This window comes from Coregonus clupeaformis, chromosome 17 (assembly GCF_020615455.1).
Source record: "Coregonus clupeaformis isolate EN_2021a chromosome 17, ASM2061545v1, whole genome shotgun sequence".
NCBI classification, from domain to species: Eukaryota; Metazoa; Chordata; class Actinopteri; order Salmoniformes; family Salmonidae; genus Coregonus; species Coregonus clupeaformis.
In genome coordinates this window covers 61301255-61314907 of record NC_059208.1, presented here as the reverse complement: position 1 = coordinate 61314907, position 13653 = coordinate 61301255, and the positions used below count along the sequence as shown (strand labels likewise).

General features: G+C 46.5%; 1 protein-coding gene across 1 annotated transcript in view; it reads right to left on the bottom strand.

Moving 5' to 3' along the window:
* The window catches only part of LOC121586857 (hippocalcin-like protein 1), an 80801-nt gene that overhangs the window by 12231 nt on the left and 54917 nt on the right, over positions 1–13653 (bottom strand). The window contains exon 2 of the mRNA XM_041903864.2: positions 12802–12997. Coding sequence (XP_041759798.1) covers positions 12802–12897 — 96 coding nt within the window. The 5' untranslated portion in view covers positions 12898–12997. The remainder of the gene's footprint in view (positions 1–12801; positions 12998–13653) is intronic.

The window sequence follows — 13653 nt, the reverse complement described above, 5'->3', positions numbered from 1 at the left end:
ACTAACAGTGAAATGCTGAACTTATGGGTCCTTTTCCAACAATGCAGAGTTAAGATAAAAATCACATAAAAAATTGAAATAGTGACATGAGGAATAAATACACAGTGAATAACGAATAATAATAATGAGTAAAACTAACATGGCTATATACAGGAAGTAGAAAATAACATGAATATATACAGGAAGTAGAAATTAACATGAATATATACAGGAAGCACCAGCACCGAGTTGATGTGCAGGGGTACGATGATAATTGAGGTAGCTATGTACATAAAGGTAGGGGTAAAGTGACTAGGCAACAGGATAGATAATAGACAGTAGCAGCAGTATATGTGGTGAGTGTGTTTGTGTGTGTGTTGCGTCAGTATGCATGTTTGTGTGGGCTTATGTAGTGTGTGTGTGTGTGTGTGTGTGTGTGTGTGTCTGTGTGTGTGTGTGTGGGGGGGGCTTATTTAGTGTGTGTGTGTGTGTGTGTGTGTGTGTGTGTGTGTGTGTGTGTGTGTGTGTGTGTGTGTCTGTGTGTGTCTGTGCGTGTGGGTGTGTGCATGAGTGAGTGCATGTGTGCTAAGGTGCGGAGACAGTGGCGGTTTTACACGGAGGCCGGGGGAGGCCCGTGCCTCCCTGGAAATGTCCCTGGCCACCCCTGTGGCCCCCCCGTGCTGACCAAATAAAAAATTATGAATTTATAACTATTTTACACGCGAGCGCCAAAAGCGGAACTAATGCAACGCTCTACACGGCAACGTTCTACACGGTGTGACGTCACGAGAGGCTACACAGCTTTCAGCGGGATTGCTCAAGTAGTGCAAGGAGACAAGGTTCAAACAAAACAAGGATTTTATTATAGGTCTTGGGAAATTAACGAAAATATAACAAAATTCTGTTCTCTTGTGGCTCTTTAAGGGTTAACAGTTCAGGGATGTCTCTTCCACATCCAAAATCATAATTCTCACTCGCTCAGATAACTTTTCCCCAGCCTTACTGTAGTCCACGTTGCAGCTAGTGGCCAACCCAGCAAAAAGTCCTTCCAAATGTCTCTCACGTATTTCCACAGGTGCATATATCCAAAGGTGAGTATTTCCCAAAGGTAAGTATCTCCAAATCCTTATATTCCTCATGGAAGTGGACGTGCAGCACTCTTGTCCTCCAGAGAGCCCAGGTTGGAGACTGTGTCTCTTCCCTTCAACAAACCTTCAGCTCATCAGCTCCTGATTTGTTTCAGCTGCGTGGGAAGATTGGCCATAGAGGGGTGGAGTTCCCGACCATACCAGCAGATGGAGCCATAGCTGTCTGGGTTTGCAGCCACCTCAGGGGGATGTAACGTCCCTCCAGGACACAGCCTCTCGTGACATCACACATCCCCCTCCTCGGGACCGACGTCCTCGTCGGGGTAAAGGCAGCGAAGAAGGCATCACGCCGGGAGAGGGCGTCCGCATTGCCGTGGTGCTTGCCAGACTGCTCTCTCTTCAACTCCTCCAACTCTAGGACCAGGGACTCAGCCTCCTGTTGTCTCTCCTTGAGTTTCTTACTGAACGCATCAGCCTTGGTTTTAGCAGAGTTTAGCTTCTGTTGAGCAGCTTTCAGTTCCCTCTCTCTCTCTGCCTCCGCATTCTTCATCTTGTTCTCCAACACCTTGTACTTCTCCTCTGCCTTCTTCTGGACCTCCTTACTACTGCGCAGGGTCTCCTCACACTCCTCGATGGTCCTGCGCAGCCTCTCCAGCTCCTCCTGTTGCTTAGGGAAGGAGCTCTGTTGGAGTTTAGCCTGGAGGATATCTAACTCTTCTGTCTTCATGTCTAACTGTTGCTTTAACAAACGATACCTCTCAGCGGTCCCCTTCAGACCAGACAGTTCTTTGTCCAGATTCTGTAGCTCCGTCTCTGTGTCGGTCTGGGCACCTGCCATCCCTATCAGAGCCCGGGCGGGAGTGAGTAACTCGGAGGATTGCACCGGAGCCTTCCCAGGATGAGTCTTGCCTCTCCGTTTCCGAGGTACTCGGGTTATCCTCTCCTGAGACTCTCTCCAGAGTGGGTAAAAGGCTGGGCAGTCTCGTCCAATTAGGACAGGGACGGGAGGGAATCAACCACCCCCGCCGTCGTGTGTATGGTTCCCCGTGTGCTGGTCATTGTAAGTTCAGTAATGGGGTATTCTCTGGTGTCCCCATGGACACAGGAAACTGGGAGGACTTTCCCCGGGTCAGACACGTTGGGCCCACCAAATCCTTACGCACCAGGGTGGCCCGGCTACCAGAATCCAGTAAGGCCTCCACATCATGGTGATTCACAGTTACCGGGCAGGTGGGGGGTCGATCTGGGCCGCCATCTACGACTCCCAAGAGCGAGGCAAAACGGTGTGTGGGTGCTGAGCTGGAGGACTCCGCAGTGGGCATAGGTTCATCGGCTGGTTTCCCACACTGCCAGGAGATATGTCCCCTCTCCCCACACCGGTAACACTGTCGAGGTTCCCCATCCTGGTGTACTCTTCTTGGACCCGCCTGGTTTCTGGCTCCCCCTGGAGCCGGGATAAGTCCTGACGCGGCGGGGTTCGAGACCTTGGGGTCCTTTGGATGGGTTTTCCCCATTTGTGGTGGGGCCGCACTCCTGGGGTCTTTTCGGGAAGCATTCAGCATCTCCGCTGTGGCCTGGTACTTTTCCACAGCTTCCACGGTCAGATCAGCCGTGGTCAAGGCCTGTTGACTGATGAACCGTTTTGCCTCATAAGGCAGGGCGCGTAGGTAACGATCCACCACAACGGCCTCCACCACCGCCGCTGCTGTATTCCTCTGCGGATCCAGCCATTTCCTTGCGATTCGGACAAGTTCATGCATCTGCGCCCGAGGAGGTTGGTCTGGTTGGAAGGTCCAGCCGTGAAAGCGCTGGGCCATACCAAACTTTGTGAGTCCATATCTGCTGAGGATCTCAGACTTCAGGGCATCATAGTCAGTAACCTGGTCAGGGCCCAGGTCCCGGACAGCATTCAGCGATTCCCCGGTTAGAAAGGGGGGCTAACAGACCAACCCACTGTTGCTTGGGCCAGGCTTCCCTAGTGGCCGTGGCCTCAAATGCATGCAGGTATGCCTCAATGTCATCGGTAGCTCCCATCTTAGATATAAAGTCACTTGCCTTTATTGGGCGGGTATTTTGGACAACCCTCTGTCTCTGCAACTGCAATTCCTCTGCCTTCAGAAGGTTGGCTTTCTTTTGCTCCTCCAAGAGAGCCACGTTTGCTTGCATCTGGGCTTGCTGGCCAGCAACAAGGGCTTTCAATATGTCCTCCATTTCAGTCGGCGGGAGCCTACGGCCAACTTGGAAAACTGGGTGATCAAACCTTCGGTATCCTCCTCTGACATGCACTATTAACGCTTGAGCGTGCCCGTATTCTCCACCATCTGTGACGTCACGAGAGGCTACACAGCTTTCAGCGGGATTGCTCAAGTAGTGCAAGGAGACAAGGTTCAAACAAAACAAGGATTTTATTATAGGTCTTGGGAAATTAACGAAAATATAACAAAATTCTGTTCTCTTGTGGCTCTTTAAGGGTTAACAGTTCAGGGATGTCTCTTCCACATCCAAAATCATAATTCTCACTCGCTCAGATAACTTTTCCCCAGCCTTACTGTAGTCCACGTTGCAGCTAGTGGCCAACCCAGCAAAAAGTCCTTCCAAATGTCTCTCACGTATTTCCACAGGTGCATATATCCAAAGGTGAGTATTTCCCAAAGGTAAGTATCTCCAAATCCTTATATTCCTCATGGAAGTGGACGTGCAGCACTCTTGTCCTCCAGAGAGCCCAGGTTGGAGACTGTGTCTCTTCCCTTCAACAAACCTTCAGCTCATCAGCTCCTGATTTGTTTCAGCTGCGTGGGAAGATTGGCCATAGAGGGGTGGAGTTCCCGACCATACCAGCAGATGGAGCCATAGCTGTCTGGGTTTGCAGCCACCTCAGGGGGATGTAACGTCCCTCCAGGACACAGCCTCTCGTGACATCACAACGGGTAAATTAGAGTGGCGCACCCAAAAACTGTAGGAGTCGAAGGTAAGCAAAACGATTTAATATCATAAGTGACTTGTTGTTCTTGCACATAGCCTACATGTTCCTTTTGTTCCTCACACATAAATCAAATCAAGTTTTTAAATGTCTGGTCTCGATTTGTTTAGAAATGTAATCATATCTAAGCAAACTCATCGAAGCAGAAGCAAATATCCAAATGTTAGTAGGCTATCCTTGCTAGGTCTACACAATGTTGTGATGTTAACCACGTAACTTCATCCGTCTTGGCTGTGGCATCGCGATAACAAATACATTTTTAGTAAAGTAATCAACAGGTTATCTGCCAGTGTTAAGTAGGGAGGGATGGTTAGGTAACAAAATGTAATGCATGCCCCTACGTTTTTTCTTCTTCTAATAGTTATCATGAAACGAGGAAGGGACATAAAGTCATTTTTTGCCCCAGCAAACAAAAAAGTGAGAGAAACAAATCGAGGTTTTGAGAAAGTTGAGGAAGAGGGAGAGCCAGCATGTGATGAAAGTGAGGGGTCTGACAAAGAGAGGGAAATTCCAGAGGGTGAGGAGGATGAAGAAGAGGGTGAGGAGGATGAAGAAGAGGGTGAGGAGAATGAAGAAGAGGGTGAGGAGAATGAAGAAGAGGGCGAGGAGAATGAAGAAGAGGGTGAGAAGCATGAAGAAGAAAGCATACAGGGACAGAGAGATGAACAGCCAGAGGGACAGCAAGTGGATCCATGTGGATCAAGTACTGCACCATCAGGTTTGTGATGAGGAAGGTTCTTACTATTTGCAAAGCAATGCAATTACAATGTAATGGTAGGCCTGCTGGGTGTCCTTAAAATGCTGCTTTCTGCTGTTAATTATTTTTGTGTCAATATGGCTCTGTTTTTTTTTTAAGTAAATACTTTGCCTACATTTTGAAATACATGCAGATATACAGTAAATAAATGTTGTAGTTGTGCCCTATGTTTACTGTCCATCTTCTTCAGATATCAGCAAGTCTAAGTATGACGTACCAGTACAGCCGAACTTGAAGATATTCCCAACCACACTGATGGGGGACAGAAGACGAAGCTTCAGACCAAACTGGTACACTACTCATCCATGGCTTGAGTATTCTGTAATGACGGACTCTACATGTTGCTATGCATGTAGACATTTTAGCACACCAAATGCCCCAGACACCGTTTTTGTTTCAACACCTGGTTTTACAAACTGGAAAAAGGCAACTATGAGAAATGCAGGGTTTTCACTACATGCAAAGTCTGAACGACACAAGTGTGCAATGATCGCATGGAGGGATTATCAAAGAGCTGTTAGAACTGACGCAACACTAACAGATCTCCTTGACAAAGAACACACTAAACAAGTACAAGAAAATCAGGCATACATTAAAACAGTTGGGGAAGTGCTGTTGCTTACAGCTACACAAAACATAGCACAAAGAGGACATGATGAATCTGAAGGGTCCACTAACAAAGGAAACTTTAGGGAAATTCTTAACACAGTTGCTAACCACGACCAACTTGTTGTAAAGTTTTCTTTCTTAAAACAAAATGTGGAATCAACTGTCCACAGTAGTGGGGCTTCCATAAATAGGAAATGGCACATTGTTGTACCCTTTGTTGTATCCTGGAGTTTTGTTCACATTGAATATGAACCCTGTATTTGTACCCTGTACTTTTAATTTTATTTTAATTTATTTATTTTTTCATTTTTATGGCACTATCTCTCTTGCATCTGCACTCTTGTACAAAATACATGTTATATTAAATGTCATATGATTTTAAAGTAAAATAAAGTTTATAATCTTTGAATATCATGTGTTGCCAGTTTTTTTATGTGTGCCCCCCTGATTAAACACTGGCCCCTCCTTGGCCCCCCTAGTAAAATGTGTCTAGAACCGCCACTGTGCGGAGAATCAGAGTAGGTGGTCAGTCCAGTTCAAGTGTTGAACAGTCAGATGGAAACTGTCTCTGAGCCTGTTGGTATCAGACCTCATGCTCCGATACCGTCTGCCCGACGGTAAGGGAGAGAACAGCTCGTGGCTGGGGGGTGTGGGGGTCCTTGATGATGCTGTGGGCCTTCCTCAGGCACTGTTTCTAATAGAGGTCCTGGATGGGTGGGAGCACGGTCCCAGTGATGTCCTGGATGGGTCGGAGCACGGTCCCAGTGATGTCCTGGATGGGTGGGAGCACGGTCCCAGTGATGTCCTGGATGGGTGGGAGCACGGTCCCAGTGATGTCCTGGATGGGTGGGAGCACGGTCCCAGTGATGTCCTGGATGGGTGGGAGCACGGTCCCAGTGATGTCCTGGATGGGTCGGAGCACGGTCCCAGTGATGTACTGGGATGTCTTCACCACCCCCTGGAGAGCCTTCGGGTCAGGGATGGAGCAATTCTGCACCAGACTGTGATGCAACTGGTCAGGACGCTCTCGATGGTGCAGCGGTAGTATTTGGAGAGGACCAGGGGTGGCATGCCAACATTAGACAGTGGTAAAACACATCAGTATTCATGTACTGCCAGTGGTAAAACACAACAGTATTCATGTACTGACAGTGGTAAAACACATCAGTATTCATGTACTGCCAGTGGTAAAACACAACAGTATTCATGTACTGACAGTGGTAAAACACAACAGTATTAATGTACTGACAGTGGTAAAACACATCAGTATTCATGTACTGACAGTGGTAAAACACATCAGTATTCATGTACTGACAGTGGTAAAACACATCAGTATTCATGTACTGACAGTGGTAAAACACAACAGTATTAATGTACTGACAGTGGTAAAACACATCAGTATTCATGTACTGACAGTGGTAAAACACATCAGTATTCATGTACTGACAGTGGTAATACACAACAGTATTCATGTACTGACAGTGGTAAAACACATCAATATTCATGTACTGACAGTGGTAAAACACATCAGTATTCATGTACTGACAGTGGTAAAACACATCAGTATTCATGTACTGACAGTGGTAAAACACATCAGTATTCATGTACTGACAGTGGTAAAACACATCAGTATTCATGTACTGACAGTGGTAAAACACAACAGTATTAATGTACTGACAGTGGTAATACACAACAGTATTCATGTACTGACAGTGGTAAAACACAACAGTATTAATGTACTGACAGTGGTAAAACACAACAGTATTAATGTACTGTCACGGATTCAGCCGAGGCTTCTCCTCCTCCTTGCTCGGGCAGGCTTTGGCGTTCGTCGTCCCCGGAGTACTAACTGCTGCCGATCGATGTTTCGGTGTTTGTCTTGTTTGGACTTTATTGTTTACACCTGTTTCCCATTATGTTTTATTGTGTTCCCTTTATAACCCTCTGTTTCTCATTGTGTATTGTGCCTAATTGTTTTGGTCTTTGCGGCAGTTGCCCATGTGTCTTATTATTTCCTCTCTGTATGAGGTTGCCTTTGTACTTTGTATTTTTGCACTGCATCCAGTAAAGTTTCTGCCAGTAGCTCAGTGTCCTGCTCTTGACTTCGCCTACCGCATACACGTCGCTGTGACAGAATTACGCACCTTTAGACATGGAGTCAGCAGGAGCGGCGGTGCCAGCTGGATCAATAGAAGAGCGCGTAGAACAACAAGCGGCTATGATCCAGGCTCTCGGCACCGCCATGGAACAGGTGGTGAAAACCGTGGAGCGATGGGAAAGTGGTAAAACACAACGGTATTCATGTATTGCCAGTGGTAAAACACACGTGTGTCTGTGTGTGTCTGTGTGTGTCTGTGTGGGTGTGTGCATGAGTGAGTGCATGTGTGCTAAGGTGCGGAGAATCAGAGTAGGTGGTCAGTCCAGTTCAAGAGTTGAACAGTCAGATGGAAACTGTCTCTGAGCCTGTTGGTATCAGACCTCATGCTTCGATACCATCTGCCCGACGGTAAGGGAGCGAACAGCTCGTGGCTGGGGGGTGTGGGGTCCTTGATGATGCTGCAGGCCTTCCTCAGGCATTGTTTCTAATAGAGGTCCTGGATGGGTGGGAGCACGGTCCCAGTGATATCCTGGATGGGTCGGAGCACGGTCCCAGTGATGTCCTGGATGGGTGGGAGCACGGTCCCAGTGATGTCCTGGATGGGTGGGAGCACGGTCCCAGTGATGTCCTGGATGGGTCGGAGCACGGTCCCAGTGATGTACTGGGATGTCTTCACCACCCCCTGGAGAGCCTTCGGGTCAGGGATGGAGCAATTCTGCACCAGACTGTGATGCAACTGGTCAGGACGCTCTCGATGGTGCAGCGGTAGTATTTGGAGAGGACCAGGGGTGGCATGCCAACATTAGACAGTGGTAAAACACATCAGTATTCATGTACTGACAGTGGTAAAACACATCAGTATTCATGTACTGACAGTGGTAAAACACAACAGTATTCATGTACTGACAGTGGTAAAACACATCAGTATTCATGTACTGACAGTGGTAAAACACATCAGTATTCATGTACTGACAGTGGTAAAACACATCAGTATTCATGTACTGACAGTGGTAAAACACATCAGTATTCATGTACTGACAGTGGTAAAACACAACAGTATTCATGTACTGACAGTGGTAAAACACATCAGTATTCATGTACTGACAGTGGTAAAACACATCAGTATTCATGTACTGACAGTGGTAAAACACATCAGTATTCATGTACTGACAGTGGTAAAACACATCAGTATTCATGTACTGACAGTGGTAAAACACATCAGTATTCATGTACTGACAGTGGTAAAACACATCAGTATTCATGTACTGACAGTGGTAAAACACAACAGTATTCATGTACTGACAGTGGTAAAACACATCAGTATTCATGTACTGACAGTGGTAAAACACAACAGTATTCATGTACTGACAGTGGTAAAACGCAACAGTATTCATGTACTGACAGTGGTAAAACACATCAGTATTCATGTACTGACAGTGGTAAAACACAACAGTATTTATGTACTGCCAGTGGTAAAACACATCAGTATTCATGTACTGTCAAGGATTCAGCCGAGGCTTCTCCTCCTCCTTGCTCGGGCAGGCTTTGGCGTTCGTCGTCCCCGGAGTACTAACTGCTGCCGATCGATGTTTCGGTGTTTGTCTTGTTTAGTCTTTATTGTTTACACCTGTTTCCCATTATGTTTTATTGTGTTCCCTTTATAGCCCTCTGTTTCTCATTGTGTATTGTGCCTAATTGTTTTGGTCTTTGCGGCAGTTGCCCATGTGTCTTATTATTTCCTCGCTGTTTGAGGTTGCCTGTGTACTTTGTATTTTTGCACTGCATCCAGTAAAGTTTCTGTCAGTAGCTCGGTGTCCTGCTCTTGACTTCGCCTACCGCATACACGTCGCTGTGACAGAATTACGCACCTTTAGACATGGAGTCAGCAGGAGCGGCGGTGCCAGCTGGATCAATAGAAGAGCGCGTAGAACAACAAGCGGCTATGATCCAGGCTCTCGGCACCGCCATGGAACAGGTGGTGAAAACCGTGGAGCGATGGGAAAGTGGTAAAACACAACGGTATTCATGTATTGCCAGTGGTAAAACACACGTGTGTCTGTGTGTGTCTGTGTGTGTCTGTGTGGGTGTGTGCATGAGTGAGTGCATGTGTGCTAAGGTGCGGAGAATCAGAGTAGGTGGTCAGTCCAGTTCAAGTGTTGAACAGTCAGATGGAAACTGTCTCTGAGCCTGTTGGTATCAGACCTCATGCTCCGATACCGTCTGCCCGACGGTAAGGGAGAGAACAGCTCGTGGCTGGGGGGTGTGGGGTCCTTGATGATGCTGCAGGCCTTCCTCAGGCACTGTTTCTAATAGAGGTCCTGGATGGGTGGGAGCACGGTCCCAGTGATATCCTGGATGGGTGGGAGCACGGTCCCAGTGATGTCCTGGATGGGTGGGAGCACGGTCCCAGTGATGTCCTGGATGGGTCGGAGCACGGTCCCAGTGATGTCCTGGATGGGTGGGAGCACGGTCCCAGTGATGTCCTGGATGGGTCGGAGCACGGTCCCAGTGATGTACTGGGATGTCTTCACCACCCCCTGGAGAGCCTTCGGGTCAGGGATGGAGCAATTCTGCACCAGACTGTGATGCAACTGGTCAGGACGCTCTCGATGGTGCAGCGGTAGTATTTGGAGAGGACCAGGGGTGGCATGCCAACATTAGACAGTGGTAAAACACATCAGTATTCATGTACTGACAGTGGTAAAACACATCAGTATTCATGTACTGACAGTGGTAAAACACATCAGTATTCATGTACTGACAGTGGTAAAACACATCAGTATTCATGTACTGACAGTGATAAAACACAACAGTATTCATGTACTGACAGTGGTAAAACACAACAGTATTCATGTACTGCGGGTAATGGCACCCTATCCCTATGAAGTGTACTACTTTGACCAGAGTCCAAAAGGGACCAGAACCTACTCTATAGGGAATAGGGTGCCATTTGGGCCACACCCCCAGCCTGTTAATCCAGGAAGAGGGAAGAGGAAGGCGACAGCGCCATGTGTTTTTTTTTTATCCTGCTCAGTGCACCATGTGATGTTTCCTCACCCATACAAAATATTTTTGGTCCAAATCTCAGCATGATGAGGCGACAGTTGACCGATGAACTACCTCATCACCGAACGTGTGTGTGTGTGTGTGTGTGTGCGCGTGTGTGTGTGTGTTTGTGTGTGTGTGCATGTGTGTGTACGTGAGATGTATTGGTTGTCTAGATGTGTACGGAGTTGACCACGCCTATTAGAAGGTTATAAATATATGTGATTGTGTAATCATGCTTTGTCTTTGCAGCTGTATGACCCAGTGGCTGAATAAACTTGGAATGAGCTTTTTTCTAGTCGTCCATTTGAGTTTTTACTCAGTTTGTTCAGAACCTAACAGTCTGTATACGTGACTGGCTGCACATACGTGTGTGTGTGTGTGTGTGTGTGTGTGTATTTGTGTGTGGTTTTTTAAATGGATTAATGCCTGTGTGAATAAGTGCTCTGGGGTAAGGGGTAAGGGGTTAGGGTAAGGGTAAGGGTTAGGGGTTAGGGGTTAGGGGTTAGGGGTTAGGGGTTAGGGTAAGGGTAAGGGTTAGGGTAAGGGTTAGGGTTAGGGGTTAGGGGTTAGGGTAAGGGTAAGGGTAAGGGTAAGGGTTAGGGTTAGGGGTTAGGGGTTAGGGGTTAGGGGTTAGGGGTTAGGGGTTAGGGGTAGTCTTTTCCACTATCGCTGGCTGTTGGCTAAACAGCCAATTACACACTCATTTTTAGCCTTCTTCTTTTTCCACTTAGATTAACTAAGCTACTTTTCAATTCGCTAGTCTAGTTTCTTCAAGTCTACCGAGCCCTCTCCCGCTAGAATTAACAATATGCATCTTCTAGTGATCTATTGATAGGACAGGCACCCGTCAGTCACAAAGCAACCGATGACAGGGAAAACACTGCTAGTTTGACTGTCTGCTTGTCTGTCCCGCCTCCCGGTACCTGTGGGCAGTGTGGTTTGCGTGCGCTGCGGTTGGTTGCAGTCTAATTTCTTTACACAGAGGAGGGAGAGAGCTTCTTCATCGTGTTCAGGGCAGGGTACTGGGTGGAGGCTGGATAGTTGTGGCATGTGCCTGGGGCACTGTGCACACTGAGTGCAGTGCTAAAACATTCATTTTTAGAAGAGTACAAGTTAAAAGTTGGTCTAATTTACCAAAAAGTCTACTAAAGTGTGTCTTTGTCCTTGTGTTTCTTGGCCATTTAAATAGTTTTGTTCACACATTAGGTTGTTGTTCAATGTTAGTCTGAGTTTGCTTAACTGATACTAGCAAAGGGATGTCTGAGAATTTTCATCTCTGACAGACAGAACCTGTGTTAAGCTAGCCACGATAAGGATTAGCCACAATAGTCCTAATATGGCATTACTTCAATGGGGGACTTTTATTTTGAAGGCAAACCGAAAAATTCCACTGTTGTGGCTAATCCTTATTGTGGCTAGCTTCACACATGTACAGTAAAACATGCAAATCCCACCGTTACCATGGTAAAGGCCCGCCCCTTAAAGGGGCAGCTGAACACTTTTGTCTCACCCACGTGACTCAAATATTTGTAGGATATATTGTACTTTATTGAGCATGGAACCCCCCCTAAAATATTTTATTCATGAACTTTTAGTAATTTGTTATCATTAAAACAGTCTTACTCAAATAGTTTCATTGTGCCCCTAAATGTGATCCTTGTATTAAATCAGTGTAGAGCCATGAATAAGACACTTCATTCATACGTTTTCAGTCATTTAAATGGTAAAGCCATGTCCTTCTACACACACAAAACTCATTGTCCAATCTGGAAAGGTACATTTGTTATAAAGTATTCAATAATTTCGATGTGTATATCAGATAAAATTGGGCCTATCTCAGATGTTATTGGTCTTCCTGTAGCTCAGTTGGTAGAGCATGGCGCTTGCAACGCCAGGGTTGTGGGTTCGATTCCCACGGGGGGGGGGGCAGTATGGAAAATGTATGCACTCACTAACTGTAAGTCGCTCTGGATAAGAGAGGCCACCAAAATATAGGTCTGCTCTCACCTTCTACCACTATATTAGGGATATGGTCTGCTGTCACCTAGGTTAGGGTCATGGTGTGTGTGTGTGTGTGTGTGTGTGTGTGTGTGTGTGTGTGTGTGTGTGTGTGTGTGTGTGTGTGTGTGTGTGTGTGTGTGTGTGTGTGTGTGTGTGTGTGTGTGTGTGTGTGTGTGTGTGTGTGTGTGTGTGTGTGTGTGTGTGTGTGTGTGTGTGTGTGTGTGTGTGTGTGTGTTCTGACCTTGTACCACTCCTGTAGTTCATGGTCAGAGAACTCAGTGTTCTCTCTCAGGTCCTGAAGCATCTCTGGCCGCAGCTTGCTGTTCTGTTTCCCCATGGCAACGATGCAACACCGTGGCGACACACACTCGGTCTCCGAGACAACCTCAGCGATGGACTACAGCGGCAACAACACCTACCAAGCCCCTGGTCACAACCTGCCAATCACAGAGAAGAGAGAGAGGGGGTGAGTGACCAATCACAGACTAGAGAGGAAAAAGTTCAGGAAGCAATCTGAAACCAAAGAATCAATTACAGAAGTGTCTATGGGCTGTAGCCGTGACAACTGCGGTATGCTGTCCAATCAAATGTCATCCCTACAGCTGTAGAGAGACAACCAAAGGTCAGTGACCAAGGCAAGGCCACCTACCTATGTAGTGTCTTCCTTTACATCAAAAGTCAGTCCAAAAACAATTTGACACTTTGAGCCTAGGATTCAAACTGTGTAGCAACATTTTGTAGTGGTTTATGCAAAATGCAACGATATTAAGACCAAAAGGGTCAATATCAGGGGATATCTTTATCGGAAATGTTTCAGATCCCTTGACTTTTTCCACATTGTGTTGTGTTACAGCCTTAAAATGGATCAAATCAAATAAATTCCTCATTAATCTACATACATCGATCAATACCCCATAATGAAAGCGAAAACAGGTTTTTTAGAAATGTTAACACATTTATTAAAAATAAATAACAGAAATACCATATTTACTTAAGTATTCAGACGCATTGCTATAAGACTCGAAATTGAGCTCAGATGCATCCTGTTTCCATTGATCATCCCTGAGATGTTTCTACAACTTTTTTGATTGGA